The sequence below is a fragment of the Sarcophilus harrisii genome, chromosome 4 (genome assembly GCF_902635505.1).
Source record: "Sarcophilus harrisii chromosome 4, mSarHar1.11, whole genome shotgun sequence".
Taxonomy (NCBI): Eukaryota; Metazoa; Chordata; class Mammalia; order Dasyuromorphia; family Dasyuridae; genus Sarcophilus; species Sarcophilus harrisii.
In genome coordinates this window covers 364,822,428-364,837,335 of record NC_045429.1, presented here as the reverse complement: position 1 = coordinate 364,837,335, position 14,908 = coordinate 364,822,428, and the positions used below count along the sequence as shown (strand labels likewise).

At 37.7% G+C, this 14,908-nt stretch overlaps 1 protein-coding gene across 2 annotated transcripts in view; it reads left to right on the top strand.

The window, feature by feature from the left end:
• The first annotated feature begins 1,511 nt into the window (after positions 1 to 1,511).
• Positions 1,512 to 14,908, top strand: part of COG2 (component of oligomeric golgi complex 2) — a 71,295-nt gene continuing 57,898 nt past the window's right edge. For both annotated transcript variants that reach the window (XM_012547978.3, XM_003767828.4), the window contains exon 1: positions 1,512 to 1,681. In XM_012547978.3, the coding sequence (XP_012403432.1) occupies positions 1,610 to 1,681 (72 nt within the window). In that variant the 5' untranslated portion in view covers positions 1,512 to 1,609. The remainder of the gene's footprint in view (positions 1,682 to 14,908) is intronic.

Below are 14,908 nucleotides of genomic sequence, written 5' to 3'. Positions count from 1 at the left end.
GAAAAGGAAGTACATTTAAGTCTAAGGGATTTTAGGGAAGAATTAGTAGTCCACGTTAACAGAAAGTAGCCTGTCTCAAAGGAAACAATGGTAGGGTGAGGTTCAAAAAGTAAGTTAGAACCAAATTAAGGAAGGTCTTAAATATCAGGATGAAGAAACCATATTTCTTTCTGAAAAGAGTGGAGAGTCATTGAGAGTTTTTGAACAAAGGAATGAAACGATCAGACCTTTGCTTTAGGAAGATCAGCTTTTAGAAAAGGAGTTTCCTAAGAAAGTACAACAAAATATAGTGATATAAACTGCCATTCCCCCCAAATTCTGGACTTATTTCTCATTAATCTATCATTGTAGAAATTAGAGCCAGTTAGTCATTTATAAACTTATTAAAATACTCCAGGTGATGAAGACCGGAATTTAGGTAGCATACATAAGGCACTAGGATGGGGATGGGAATACAAATAGAAGGGTAAGAGGATCCCTGTCTTCAAGGATCTTAGCATCTAGTGGTAGTGACTAGACTTCTTGGGGCAGGGGGATGGACTTTACTTGTGATTTCATTGGGGCAGGCAATTAATTACCAATCCAGATCAATATGTGTGCTATGGTTTACAGGAAAGTCTCTAAGGTCAGACAAACACAGATAACAATGTAAATAAAAACGGCAATTGTATAAGATACAAACTACAATTCAAGGCTAATTTAAGGGTAGATATAAAAAAAGATAGCTACATTGCAAGTGAATTATAATTGTGTAAAATGCCAACTATCATTTATAGGCAAATATTTAAGGTTAAGTGAGGCAGTGAAGAAAGTGGCGGGCCTGGAGTTAGGAAGATGCGAATTATCATTTATAGGCAAATCTTTAAGGTTAAGTGAGGCAGTGAAGAAAATGGCGGGCCTGGAGTTAGGAAGATGCGAACTATCATTTATAGGCAAATCTTTAAGATTAAGTGAGGCAGTGAAGAAAGTGGCGGGCCTGGAGTTAGGAAGACTCATCTTCCCCAGTTTATCCAGCCTCAGACACTTCCTAGCTGTGCGACCCTGGGCAAGTCATTTTGCCCGGTCTGCAAAACGATCTGCAGAAGCAAGTGGCCAAGCATCTTTCTTTACCCAGGAAAACCGCAGAGGGGTTCACGAAGAGTTAGACAGGATTGAAACTGACTGAAAATACACAAAGATACACTTGCATTGCCAATAAGAGTGATAATTAAATAAGATACTGAGGAAAGTGCTTCTGGGCGGCGGCAACTGAGTAAATGTAAACATTGTTTCTTACACTCAGTGGCGGAAGAAGTGCGATAGGGAGGGGACTCCGGGACCTCCCTCTATCAGGCCCGGGTTCCTCCTCCTCCTTTGGATCTAGGTTAAGGCAGGGACTGCTTCAGAGCCCAACCTCCGGGATGCAGAGCGGACCTCCGCCCTCTAGGCGGCAGCAGTTCGTCCCTGGAAGTCCTTCGCATTCCTCCCTTCTGGCCCGCGGACCCAATCGTTGGCCGCGGCGCAGGCGCTGCCGCGTTGGCGGAAGTGCCGGCCCTGGCTCCGGTCTCCGCTCTCCGGCTACTCGCCCAGCTCTTTCCTGTATTGCCCCGGAGTCGGCGCACCGGGCGGGATGGAGAAAAGGAGGATGAACCTGCCCAAAGGACCGGACACGCTATGCTTCGACAAGGATGAGTTCATGAAGGTGCGGGCGCGCGGGGCTGAGGGGCCTCTCGTCCCCCGGGCCTGCCCCTCCTCCCCTCGGCGGGGCCCCGGGCTTGTGCCTCCCGGGGCGGGCACTGCCGCTGAGCGCTTGTGGCGAGGCGGCCTCCGCCGCTTCCAGCCCGAGTCCGGCGCGGCCCTCGGAAGGGAGAGGATGCTACAGCTGTTTGTGGGGGCGGGGCCGCCCTCGGGACTCGGGCTGGTTAGGCTAAGCGTCGGGGGCCCTCCGCGCCGAGGTTAGGTCATCCTTTGCGGGGGGTTCTAGTTGGGGCAAGCAGCGCCCTGGGCCGCCTGGACTTGGAGCAGACCCGGCGAGCCTTCCTAACCTTACGTGGGCTCCTTGGGAAAGGCTCTAGGTAGCTTTAATGAAAACCGTCTTTATGTACGTAAGAATAAGCAGCTTTCTTCTGTGCTCACCGCGTTCCCCCTCGGTTCTGAGCGCCGTGGACACCGAGGTTCGTGACAGCTCTTGCTCTCCAGGAGCTTGCAGTGTAATGGGGGAGAGATTGTGCAAACGACTACAATTCCTTCGAACACAAGAAAAACACGCAAATCAAAGGGACCTGGAAAAGGCTTCTGGCAGAAGGTGGAGTTTTAGCCGAAATCTGGGGGAAGCTACAAGGCAGAGAGGAAGTTCAGGGAGAGAATTCCAGAATGAGAGATGGTTGGTGAAAAGACCTGCAAATAAATAGTTACATATACGCACGCGCACACACACACGGGAAAGAGGGACCTCTGTCTTTAGGGCTCTTAGCATCTAATGGTGATGACTGGACTTCTTGGGAGAGGGAGACAATCCCAATCTTTGGTTTTTTTTTTTTTTCTCAATAGTATTTTATTTTTTCCAAATACATATAAATATAGTTTTCAACATTCATTTTTGTAAAATTTTATGTCCAAATTTTTCTTTCTCCTTCCCTTCTCTTTTCCCTCCCCAAGACAATAAGCAATCTGATATAGGTTATACAGGTACAATCATTTTAAACATATTTCCATATTTGTCATTCTGTGCAAGAAAAATCAGACGAAACAGAGATAAAAATACTATGCTTCAATCCACATTCAGACTCCATAGTTCTGGATGTGGATGGCATTTTCTATATCAAGACAATCAGCATTGTCTTGAATCACCATATTGCTGAGAAGAGCCAAGTTCATCACAGTTAATCATCATATAAGTCTTGTTGTTACTGTATACATAGTACTCTTGGTCCTACTCGTTTCACTTAGCCTCAGTTGATGTAAGTCTTTCCAAGCTTTTCTGAAATTTGCTCATCATTACATTCATATACCATCAATCCCAATCTTTGATTTTATTGGGGTAAGCAACTAATTGCCAATGCAAAAAAATGTATGCTATAATTTCCAGGGAAGTGTGTGTGTGTATGCACACACACACATATACTTGTGTCGAGAAGACTAAAAGATGGGGATGAGGGGACAGTTTATAAAGAGCTTTGAAAGCCAAACAGGATTTTATATTCACTTTTGGAGGTAATAGGAAGTTCAGGTAGGAGGTGATGTGGTCAGACCTGCACTTTAGGAAGATCATTTTGGAATCTGAGAGATTTGTGGTAGGGACACCAAACTGCAGGTTATTGCAATAGCCCAGTTTTGAGGGGATGAGTACCTGCACCAGGGTGGTGACAGTATGACAGAAGAGAAGAGCACATTTGTGAGAGGTGATAGTAAAGTAAAATTGACAGGCTTTGACAATAGATTGTTTATGAATGGTGAGAGAGAAGGAAGAGCCTGAACTATAAGTATCATTATGCTTAGGCTGCAAGCCTGGGGAACTGGAAGGATATGGGTTATAAATGTGTAGGACTTTTTTTTTTTTGGCTGAGGCAACTGGGGTTAAGTGACTTGCCCAGGGTCACATAGCTAGGACGCATTAAATGTCTGAGACCAGATTTGAACTCAGGTCCTCCTGATTTCAGGACTGATGCACTATCCATTGGGCCACCTAGCTTCCCCTAAATGTGTAGAATTAAAAAGGACCATGTATTGAAATAAAGATGTATTATTTTTCCCATCGAAGTTCACGAATTCACCTGAATTTATGTGCCTCAAGACCTCAGATTAATTATACCTTGGACTAGATAGTTTCTGAGGTTCTTTCCTTCTCTGAGATTTTGTTATAATAGAGTCCATTCTTTTTCTACTCCTATGACATTCTTGAAGATGCAGTGGATAGAATTCTGACCCCAAAGCTGGGAAAATTTGAGTTCATTCATATCTTGGCTTTGAAACATACTGGCTTTGTGATTTTGGCTATGTTGCTTACTGGCCCAGTGTCCTAGGCTGGTGGTATCAGACTCGAATAGAAATGGATCATTGCTGACTTAGAAAATTTCATTAAATTTGCAATTTAATGTTGCAAATTAACACATATTGTATATTTACACTAATGGAGGAAGAATGATTTTGTCTCTCTCTCAAGCTTTTCTAAATTTTTTACATTCTGACTTAGACTTCATCATTCAGTTGAAACTATTTCTCCCAAAGTTGCTAATTGCTCGATCTGATGGCTTTTTCTCAGGCCTCATTTTTCCTTGACCTTTCTATAACACTTGATACTGTTAACCATCATCTCTTCTTACATACTCTCTTTTGGGGAATTTTGTGATGCTTTCTCCTATTTTTCTTACCGTTCCATAGCATGATCCCCGGTAACAGTGGAAGTACCCCATGGTTCTCTCCTGGACCCTCTTTTCTCTCTATACTCTCAGCTGCTATAACTATATTCTCTGCAAATGATTTCCACATCTTGGTGGTACAGTGGATTAAGTGCTGGGTCCGGACTTAGGGAAAACTGAGTTCAAATGTGACCTAGATACTATCTGTGAGACCTAGGGCAAGTCACTTATTGTCTGCCTCAGTTTCCTCAACCTTAAAATGGGGATCATAATAGTACCTATAGCTCACAGTTTTTATGAGGATCAAATCTGAAATTGTAAAGAACTTTACACAATGCCTGATGCATTAGGTACTATACAACTGCTTTTATTGCTATTATTATCCTTATTATCTATCTATATATATCCAATTTGTCTCTCCTGAGCTTTAGCCTCTTCTATCACCAACATCCTTTAGGACATATGAAATTGAATGTCTAGTATATTAAAACTTCGCATGCCTAAAACAAAAATCTCTCCCAAATCCTCCATTATATCCAAATTGAATTCTCTCAAGGGTACCACCATTCTTTTAGTCTGAGATTTGGACCTCTATGTTTTCCTTGATTCCTCATTTTCCTTCATCTTATACATCTAGTTGCTAAATTTTGCTATTTTAAAAAATTTCTAAAACTTTTCTTCTGGCTGATGATTTTCAACTGAGTCCCAATTTTGGTTCAGGCTCTCATCACTTCTCATCTGTATCTCTGTAGGGCCCAACTAATTGGTCTCTCTTAATCAAATCTCTCTTCTCCAATCCCCATCCTCTACCCAATGACCCAAATGAGTTTTCTAAACATAAATTAAACTTTGTCACTCCCCTATTCAGTAAACTCCAGGGACTTCCTTTGGTCTTTAGAATAAAATTTATAACTCTTCTGTTTTGTTTTTAAAGCCCTTTATGATATAGCTACAATTTTTATTTCCAAAATTATCACATAAACATTACTTTCCTGTGCAGCCAAGCTGTTCTGTTTTTCTCTTGCTTCATCTTCCATCTTTGTAGTGGCCATCACTTATGTGTGGTTTGCTGGTACAGTCATTTCAATCATTTCCAGTTTTTTTGTGACCCCATTTGGGGTTTTCTTTGCAAAAATATGGAGTGATATGCCATTTCCCTCTTCAGATCATTTTATAGATGAGGAGCTGAGGCAAATGGGGTTAAGTGACTTGTCCAGGGTCACATAGCTAGTATGTATGCATCTAAACCAGATTTGAACTCAGATGGATCTTCTTAATTCCTAGTCCAGTATTTTATCCACTGGATCATCTAGTTGCTCCATATACCTTTAATATTTTTATACAGCTGTCTCATAGAATCTTTCACTTCCTTCAGTATGCAGCTCAAGTATCACTTCCATGAAACCTTTTCTGTTTTCTTCTGTTAATTAATTATCAACTATTAATCTCTTCCTTCCTTCACAACCTGGTATTTATTTTTATTTATTTATATATACTATATATCGTATTTTCTGTCTTTCTTTGTAGCGTGCAAAACTTCTTGAGAGGAGTAATTATTTTTGTTTTTCTATCCCTCAGGACTGAGCACAACTCCTGACACATTTTAGGTGTTTAATAAATTCTTTTTTATTGATAATATTTCTGTCCCTTTGGGGCATATAGAATAAGTATCTTTTTCGAGATAAATTCAATTTAATTCAGACTTTTATTAAGAACCTACTAATAACTCAAGTAGCATTCTGGGTGCAACAGAAAGAAAAGCAACAGTGAAATATTGTTAAGTTGTATTCCTTTTACTGGAAATATACATACATAAGTGATTGTAACATAAATGAATATAAGGTAAAATTCTAAGAGAATCTGAACAATGATTAATAATGAGGGAATCACAGAGGAGGTGGCCTCTGAGTTGAGTCTTGGAGGAAAAGGAAGTTTCTAAAGTGGGAAAGTAAGTCAGAAATACATTTCAGGCCTGGACACAATTTGTATGACAGCAGGGAGAGGAATAATGAAATGCCCCTCTCAGATCTAACTAAGAAAGTACAGTGGAAACATAGTTTCATGTTTGTCCAAATCACTCACGATTCCATTAGCTTTTGGGGAGAGAACATCACATTGTTAAGTCATAGTAACTGCTTAGTCAGGTCAGACACTTTTTTTCATGAAAACTGTTTCATGATTTTTTCTTGAGAACTGTTAAACCATTTTTATTCTCCCCATTTAATTATACTGTTATACTCTGTTGTTTCACTTTTTAAAATTGTCTTCCAGCGACATGGATATCCAATGCAGATGCTTCATCTAGTCATGGAATAGATTTTTATTCTCAAAAAGTAAGCCTGCAGAACATAAGCTCTGGAATATTTCTGCTAAGTTAAATTAACAAATATTTTTTAGGCACCTGCAATGTGTCAGGTACTGTACTAACTACTGGGATTACAAAGTAAGGCAAAAACAACAAAAATACCTGCCCTCAAGAAGCTGACAGTCTAATAAGAGAGACAATATGCAAACAGTTATGTACAAACAAAACTATATACAAGATAAATTGGAAATAAGCGCCAGAGTGAAATTACTAGAATTAAGGGGAACTGGAAAGGCTTCTAATAAAAGGCAGGATTTTTAGTTGAGATTTAATGGAAGCCAAGAAGAAGAGCGCAAGAAGAGAATTCTAAGCACGAGGGATAGCTATTTAAAATGCCTGAAGTCGAGAGATGAAATGTCTTGAAAAAGATGTTCCTTGAAAAAGGAACATCAGGGAGGCTAATGTCACTGGACATAGTACTAGGGACTTGGGGAAGAGAAGTAAAGAATAAGAAGACAAAGGTATATGGGGCAACTAGATGATGCAGTGATGATGCTGGACCAGGAATCAAGAAGATCCATATGAGTTCAAATCTGACTTCAGACACATACATACTAGCTGTGTGACCCCGGGCAAGTCATTTAATTTTATTTGTCTCAGTTTCCTCATCTGTCAAATGAACTGGAGAAGAAAATGCAAACCACTCCAATAACTTTGCCAGGAAAACCCCATATGGGCCACAAAGAGCTGGATATATCTAAAAGCTGTAAAACAATACCAAAAGAGTGTGTGAGAGGCAGTCAGTGTCAACGAGATTTTACATTTTTGATCCTGGAAGTAATAGGGAGTCACTCAAGTTTAATGATCAAAGGAATGACATACATTGTCAGACCTATATTTTAAGAAAATTAGCATTTGATTGCAATGGAGAGTTGTTGTAGGGACACCCAAGAGCAGGCTGTTGCAGGAGTCCAGGCACGAGGTGATTGGGGTAGAGTGGTGGTAGTGTGAGAGGAGAAAAGGAGCACATGTAAGAAATATTAAGAAAGTAAAATCTGGGCCTGAACAATTGACTATAGGTGATGAAAGGGAGGTGAAGATGATAGCTAGATTGCCAGCCTGTGTGGTAGAGATAGCCTGTATGGTGTCCCTAGTGTAATAAGGAAGTTAAGAAGAGAGGAATGTTTTGGAGAAAGGATAACTAGCTGCGTTTTGGATATTCCTCTTGAATATCCAGTTTATGATATGGAGATAGAAGACTTGAAATAAGGAGAGAGGTTAGCACTGGATCTGAGAATCGTATTCATAGAGATAATTGAATTCATGGTACTTGATGAGATTCCCAATTGAAACAATAGAGAAGGAAAAGAGAAGAGAGGACCCAAGTTGTGGTCCTAGTGATACTCATCTTTAGGGAATATGATTTGAATGGATATTCAGCAAAATAGATTTTTATAAAGAAAGAGAGGTTGGAGGAGAATCAAGACAGTAGTGTCATAGAAACCTAGAGGAAAAGACTGTAGTAAGAGAGGGAAGTGATAAACAGCATCAGGGTTTGCAGAGGTCAAGAAGGGTTATATTTGGCAGTTAAGAGATCATCTGGAATTTTGGAGAGAGCAGTTATAAAGTGAATGATCGGATCAGACAAGCTAGACTGTAAAAAGTTAAGAAAGGGAGATGAAAGGAAATGGCAGTATCTGTTTTAGACCTCGTCATAAAAGGTAGTTGAGATAAAGAACAAAAGCTAGTGAGAATTGATTTATCAGGTGAGTATTTTCTAAGGATAGGAGATGTTTATAGGGAGCCAGGAAGTTACTAATAGACTGAAGATTAGTAAGAGAATGGAACAATATCCTGGAGAAGATGGGATGAAATATGATTCCTTGTACTTAACAAAGGGTTTGCCTTGGCAAGAATAAGGCAACTTTTTCTGTGAGGCAGGGGAAAAGGAAGAAGATAGTGGCTAACAGCATCAGAATGATATTAGGTGAAAAGAGAAGAGAAATTGTTGATATCCATTTTTAAAAAATGAAATAATTTTCATTTATGGGTGGGGAAAAGGGAAACATGAAGATTTGAGGAGGAATAAAAAGATTTGGAAGAACTAATATTGAGAATGGAATAGTGAATTGATTATGGAGGTAAAGAACGATTGCCTTGTTGAGATTATGTAACATATTTATAGTAGGTTTTATAGTGAGGGATTTTAGGATTTTCTCCAGCTTCATTCAGCAACATATGATAGTGAAGATAGTGATTTTGGGAGTAATTTTGCTAGGACTTGGGAGGTCAAGAGAAGAGAAAGGTTTAAAGCTGAACTGGTTCACCAATGGGTCAAGATGGAGAAGGGAGGACTGAGTTCCAGTGCAGAGGCTGGCTGCCGGGAAACATCTGGCAGAGAAGTAAGGAGTATCAAGTAATTGGAAGTAATAAGAATAATGAAAAACAGTGTTAGCAAGTAATAAGGTAGAAGGAAAGGTGGAAGGACAAAAGATTATGATCAATAGAGCATCATAGATTTCAGAGTTTATAGATATAGAAGTGGAATATTTGTAGGGGAGGCAAGATTAAGGGTATCATCATCTATCTGGTTAGCTAAGATAGAATGGAGGAATAGGCCGGGAAAAATAAGTAAATTAAGAAACTGGGAAGTTAAGTTTGTAGAAGAGGTATTAAAATATATGTTGAAATTATCTAGTATGAGATGTGTCATTTCTTGAAGGGGTTTGAATATGTATATTAAAGAAAGGCAATATCAGAGTGTGACCTAGGCCCTGAATTAAGGAAGGAAGAAAGTATGTACTGAAAGTCAGTACATTACAGCTATCATAATTTTGGTTAGGTGATAATTAGGGATTAAATGAACTTCAAAGAAATAAAGGGAAAGTTTAGAAGTTACAATGAGTAGGGAATATTCTGACCATCCTCCTTCCCTGCATCTTTGAGTCAGGAGTATAAAATGAAAGTGTTAGAAAAGGTGAACAGGGAGGCTGAATTATCATGAGGGAACCATAAGTGCAAGAAAATGGAAGGAGCAAGAAAGGAAAACATTTAAGATGAAAGCTGTTTTGATAAAGAGGGCCCAATAGATAGGGTGTAAGTTTGGATGGGGGAGGGCAGGAGGAGATAGTCTTTTGGGCATAGTTCCATATTCTTTTCCAGAATGATTGGATCATTTCACAACTGCACCTACAATGCATGAGTGATCCAGATTCCTACATCCCCCCCCAGCATTTCCATCTTTTTCTGTCATTTTAGCCAATCTGAGAGATATGAAGTGTTATCTCAGTTTTCTTAATTTGCATTACTTTAACAATGATTTAGAGTAATTTTTCATAAGATTGGAAATAGCTCTAATTTCTTCATCTGAAAATTGTTCATATTCTTTGGTCATTTTGGAGGAATGACTTCTGTTCTTATAAATTTGAGTCAATTCTCTATCTATTTTAGAAATGAAGCCTGGCTGTAAAAATTTTTTTCCACCTTTCTGTTTCCCTTCTAGTCTTGACTGCATTGGTTTTGTTTGTGCAAAAACTTTTTAGTTTAATGTAATCAAAATTATCCATTTTGTATTTCATAATGTTCTTTAGTTTTTTGGCCATTAACTCTTCTCTTCTCCACAGATCTGAGAGATAAATTGTTGCTTGCTCTCCTAATTTGCTTATAGCATCACTCTTTATGTCTAAATTGTTGTGTCTTATGAACTCGCCTACTCCATTGATCCATTACTCTATTTTTTAGCCAGTGCCCAGGACCATGTTTTTAAATGCATAAAAAATACATAGGTTTACAAAAGAAATATGTTAAAGAGTTACCAAAATATTTTTTAAGTTCTTAGAACCCAGATTAAGAACCCCATTCTGTATTGTGCTGCTTCTCAAAAGATATATGTTTCTGTGTGTGTATAGAAGATAGAAAAATAGTATGGTATCAATATTCCCATCCACTTAAAATTCACTGGAGCCAGAGATGTCAGTGTGTAATTTTCTATCTCCTATTTGATCACATTAAACTTCTCTTGGTTTATAGATTTTACCTTCCAACTTCCTATGCATTATTGTTCTTTATAGCATCATACTTATCTTTTGTCATCAGATACATTTGTAGCTGATCTTCCTTTTGATTTTGATCCAATTGCTTCATTAGTCCTGAAGGTACTTATAACCTTTCACTTTTCCCCAGTATACTGAATATCTTCTGACCTGAGGGTCTCCTCTTCCAATTTCATCTCTTTTATTAATTTAGTATTACTGTGGAATTTTCTTGGCAAAGATATTGGTATAGTTGCCATTTTCCATTTCCTTCTCAAAGAAAAAATAGAGAAAGAAATAGCTGAGGAAAAAGGGAAGCAAAAGGTAAAGGAGAAAGGGAAAGATGTCCAACTAAGTACATAGTTCCAGAGAACAGCAAGGAGAGATTTAAAAAAAAAAAAAAGGTTTTCTTAAAAGAACAATGCAGAGAAATAGGAGAAAATGAGAGTAAGTGGGAAAGACAACAAATTTTTTCAAGAAAATTAGAGATTTCAGTGGAGTATGTCATTCAAAAGTAAGCATGATAAAAGATGAAAATGGTAGGGATTTAACAAACTGAAGAGATTAAGAAGTGGCAAGAAAATATAAATGAACTATGTAAGAAAGGTAAAGATGTTAACATCACCAATAACCAAAATTATTGATTTAGAGCCCCATATCTCTATGTGGGCCTTAGGAATAAAGTCAAGTGGGCCGTAGGAAGCGTTGCTATCAAGATTAGTTGAGGTAATGACATTCCAGTTGAGCTACTTAAAATCCTAAAAGGTGATGTTAAAATACTATACTCAATATGCCAACAAATTTGGAAGGCTGAACAGTAACCATTGGGTTGAAAAGCTCAGTTTATATCCCAAACCTGCAGAAGGACAGTGCCATAATGTTCAAATTACCCAACAAATAACCAGCAAACTTATGGTTAAGATTCTGCAAAGTAGGCTTCTGCAGTGTGTGAACTGAGAATTATTAGAAAATTATTAGAATTATTAGAAAAGCTGACTGGATTTCTAAGAGACAAAGGAACTAAAGACCAAATTGCCACCATTCTTTGATTTATGGGAAAAGCAAGTGAGTTACAAAAAAATTTCCACATTTTTTTACAATTCTTTTTTTCTAGAATTTGCTAAGCTAAAGACTACACTCACTACATTAAGACTTTGGCTGTGTGAATCACTACAAAATGTAGCAACTCTCAAAGAGATTTGGAGTACCAGATCGTTTTACTTGTTTCCTGAGGAGCCTGTGTGTAGATCAGAATGTTAGAATGGAACATGGAACAACTGATGGTTTAAAATTAAAAAAGGAATATGACAGGGCTGCATATTGTCTATTTATTTAACTTATATGTAAAGTGCATCATGAGAAATGCCAGAAAGAATTAAATAACAATAGCAATATATGGCTGTGAGAATTGGGATTATAAGGAAGGCTCAGTGCTGCCAAATCAATGCTTTTGATTCCAGCACTAGCTGGAAAATCCTTTGGACAGCAAAGAGATCAAATAAGTCAGTATTTAAAGACATTGATTCAAACTATTCACTGGAAGGTCAAATATTGAAACCGAAACTTAAATACTTTGACAACATAATGATAAGACATGACTCATTGGAAAAGACCCTCATGTTGGGAAAGATTGATAGCAAAGGGAAAAGGAGATGGTAGAGCAGGGGTCCTCAAACTACGGCCCCGCGGGCTTAGATGCAGGAGCTGAGGACGATTATCCCCCTCACCCAAAGCTATGAAGTTTCTTTATTTAAAGACCCACAAAACAAAGTTTTTGTTTTTACTATAGCCTAGCCCTCCAACAGTCAGGGACAGTGAACTGGCCCCCTATTTAAAAAGTTTGAGGACCCCTGTGTAGAGGATAAGATGGAAATAGTATCATGGAAGCAATGAATATGAACTTGGACAGACTTCAAAAGACAGCATATGTTAGCCTGGACTTTTATGGTCCATGGGTCACAAAAATTCAGATGTGAGTAAAGAACTGAGCAGCAGCAGCAGCAATATTCATTTAGAATATAATCTCCTTTAAGATAGAAATCAATTATGTGGAAGGTGACTAAGATTAAATAAAAAGGTCTCTTGAGTAGTCACAGTAGTTATCATAAAGTTCATATATAAAACTCAAATACAGGAGAAATCTTAGGCAAATCTGGCTTCATGGTTAGGAAGATTTGGATTCCAATCCTGCCTTTGTTACATCGATGGTGTGGTACTGGACAGTTCTAGACACCCCAGGAAGTTCTGAAAAAATGAAATGTGAAGAGCAATTGGTAGGGGTGTTATCTTTACCTAGATCCCTTAAAAAAGGATAAGAAATTGAGTAGTACTTTTTAGAAAGTTTTTCAGCAGATGAGATATAGATAAGATATGTATGTATATATGTGTGTATGTATATGTATATATACATACACACATATACAATTATGGCATTTAAAGAAATACTAGCTTACATCTTATGCTTTGTTGTTTGTAAAGTATTTTGTATATATCATCTCATTTGAGCCTCACAATAATTCTGTCCTATTCATTTGTAAATGAGGAAACTGAGTCTCTGTAGTTAATGACTTGCCCAATGTCATACATCATAAGGGTTAAAGACAAGATTCAGCCCAGTTCTAATTTGAGTTCTCTTTGTGTTATACCGAAGTATATTACCATATTCCTGAATTTGAATGAATGTCATGAATATAAACCTCACATAAATGAGGTGTTGCTGTATGTAAATATTTCAGTTGATGGTAAGGAAATAATATCAACCTAAAAGGAGTCTCTTGGATTTTCCTGCTTTTGATTTCCTTTTCATCATTTGCAATTTTCTGAGGCATAAAATTGTTTAAATGACTATTGGTCTTATGGTCTTTCTAGCTATATTCCTTTTTTTTTTTTTAATAGCCTTTTATTTACAGGATATATGCATGGGTAACTTTACAGCATTAACAATTGCCAAACCTCTTGTTCCATTTTTTCACCTCTTGCCCCCCACCCCCTCCCCCAGATGGCAGGATGACCAGTAGATGTTAAGTACATTAAAATATAAATTAGATACACAATAAGTATACATGACCAAACCGTTATTTTGCTGTACAAAAAGAATCAGACTCTGAAATATTGTACAATTAGCTTGTGAAGGAAATCAAAAATGCATGTGGGCATAAATACAGGGATTGGGAATTCAATGTAATGGTTTTTAGTCATCTCCCAGAGTTCTTTTTCTGGGCATATCTAGCTATATTCCAATAAGGTATTAGTAATTAAAGTGTGACCTTACTTTATTCTTGTAAAATTCTCACTTTTAAAGTGAAATTGGATTGCAAAATATAAATTTTAAATATTTCTAATCAATTGCTCTTATGGTATAGCTTATTTATTTTCCTAGAACTCTCAAATAAAAAGTAAATTAATAATCCTACAAAATAGCAGATAGGAAATTTAAGGAACAAATAAGTTATATGAATAAGGTCAAGCTTATTTTTCCAGATACCTGAAGAATCTAAGTTGGAACATAGAATTTAGAGAACTGAAAGCAAATCTGGCATATCTTTATACCTCCCAGCTCCCTTCATTGTACAGATGAAAAGTTGAATGACCTGCCCAGGATGACTCAGGTTTCTTAACTCTAAATCCAGTGCTCTTTATATTACACTATGCTACCTTTTTCAATCTGGTTTTTATAGTATTCTGCTACTGTATTAAGTAATTGTCTTTTTGGAGGTAGCATAATCTTATCAATAGTTCCATCTTAAAAAAAAAAAAAAAAAAGCTAAAGCAGTGTCCTATTTCAAGAAGTAAAAAAATAACTTTTAGGATTCAAGTAATGATACTCCCACAAACCGCTCTGTTCTAGTCACTACATTTGGAGTATTAGATTCTGTTTTGTAAGACATTATTTTAAGAAGGATATTGATAAATTGGAGAATATCCATATGATACTTGTTATATTATGAATTGAAGACAACCATGATATTGTATGGTTTCTGTTGATATCATAGGAGAAGTAGTTGAAGGAATTTGAAATGTTTAAATTGAAAACAGAAGACATTTCCCATTAGGGAAACATACTGGAGAGGGATCGTTTGTCTTCTGCATGGCCTCAGGTAGAAGAACCAGGAGCAATGTTAGTTGAAGAAGTAATTTTACACTTGATATAAAGAAGAAGTTCCTAAGAGTTAAATTTCTTACTCTCTCTCCCTCATGGAATGTACTTGTTCCTCAACTCTGTATCATAGAATCCT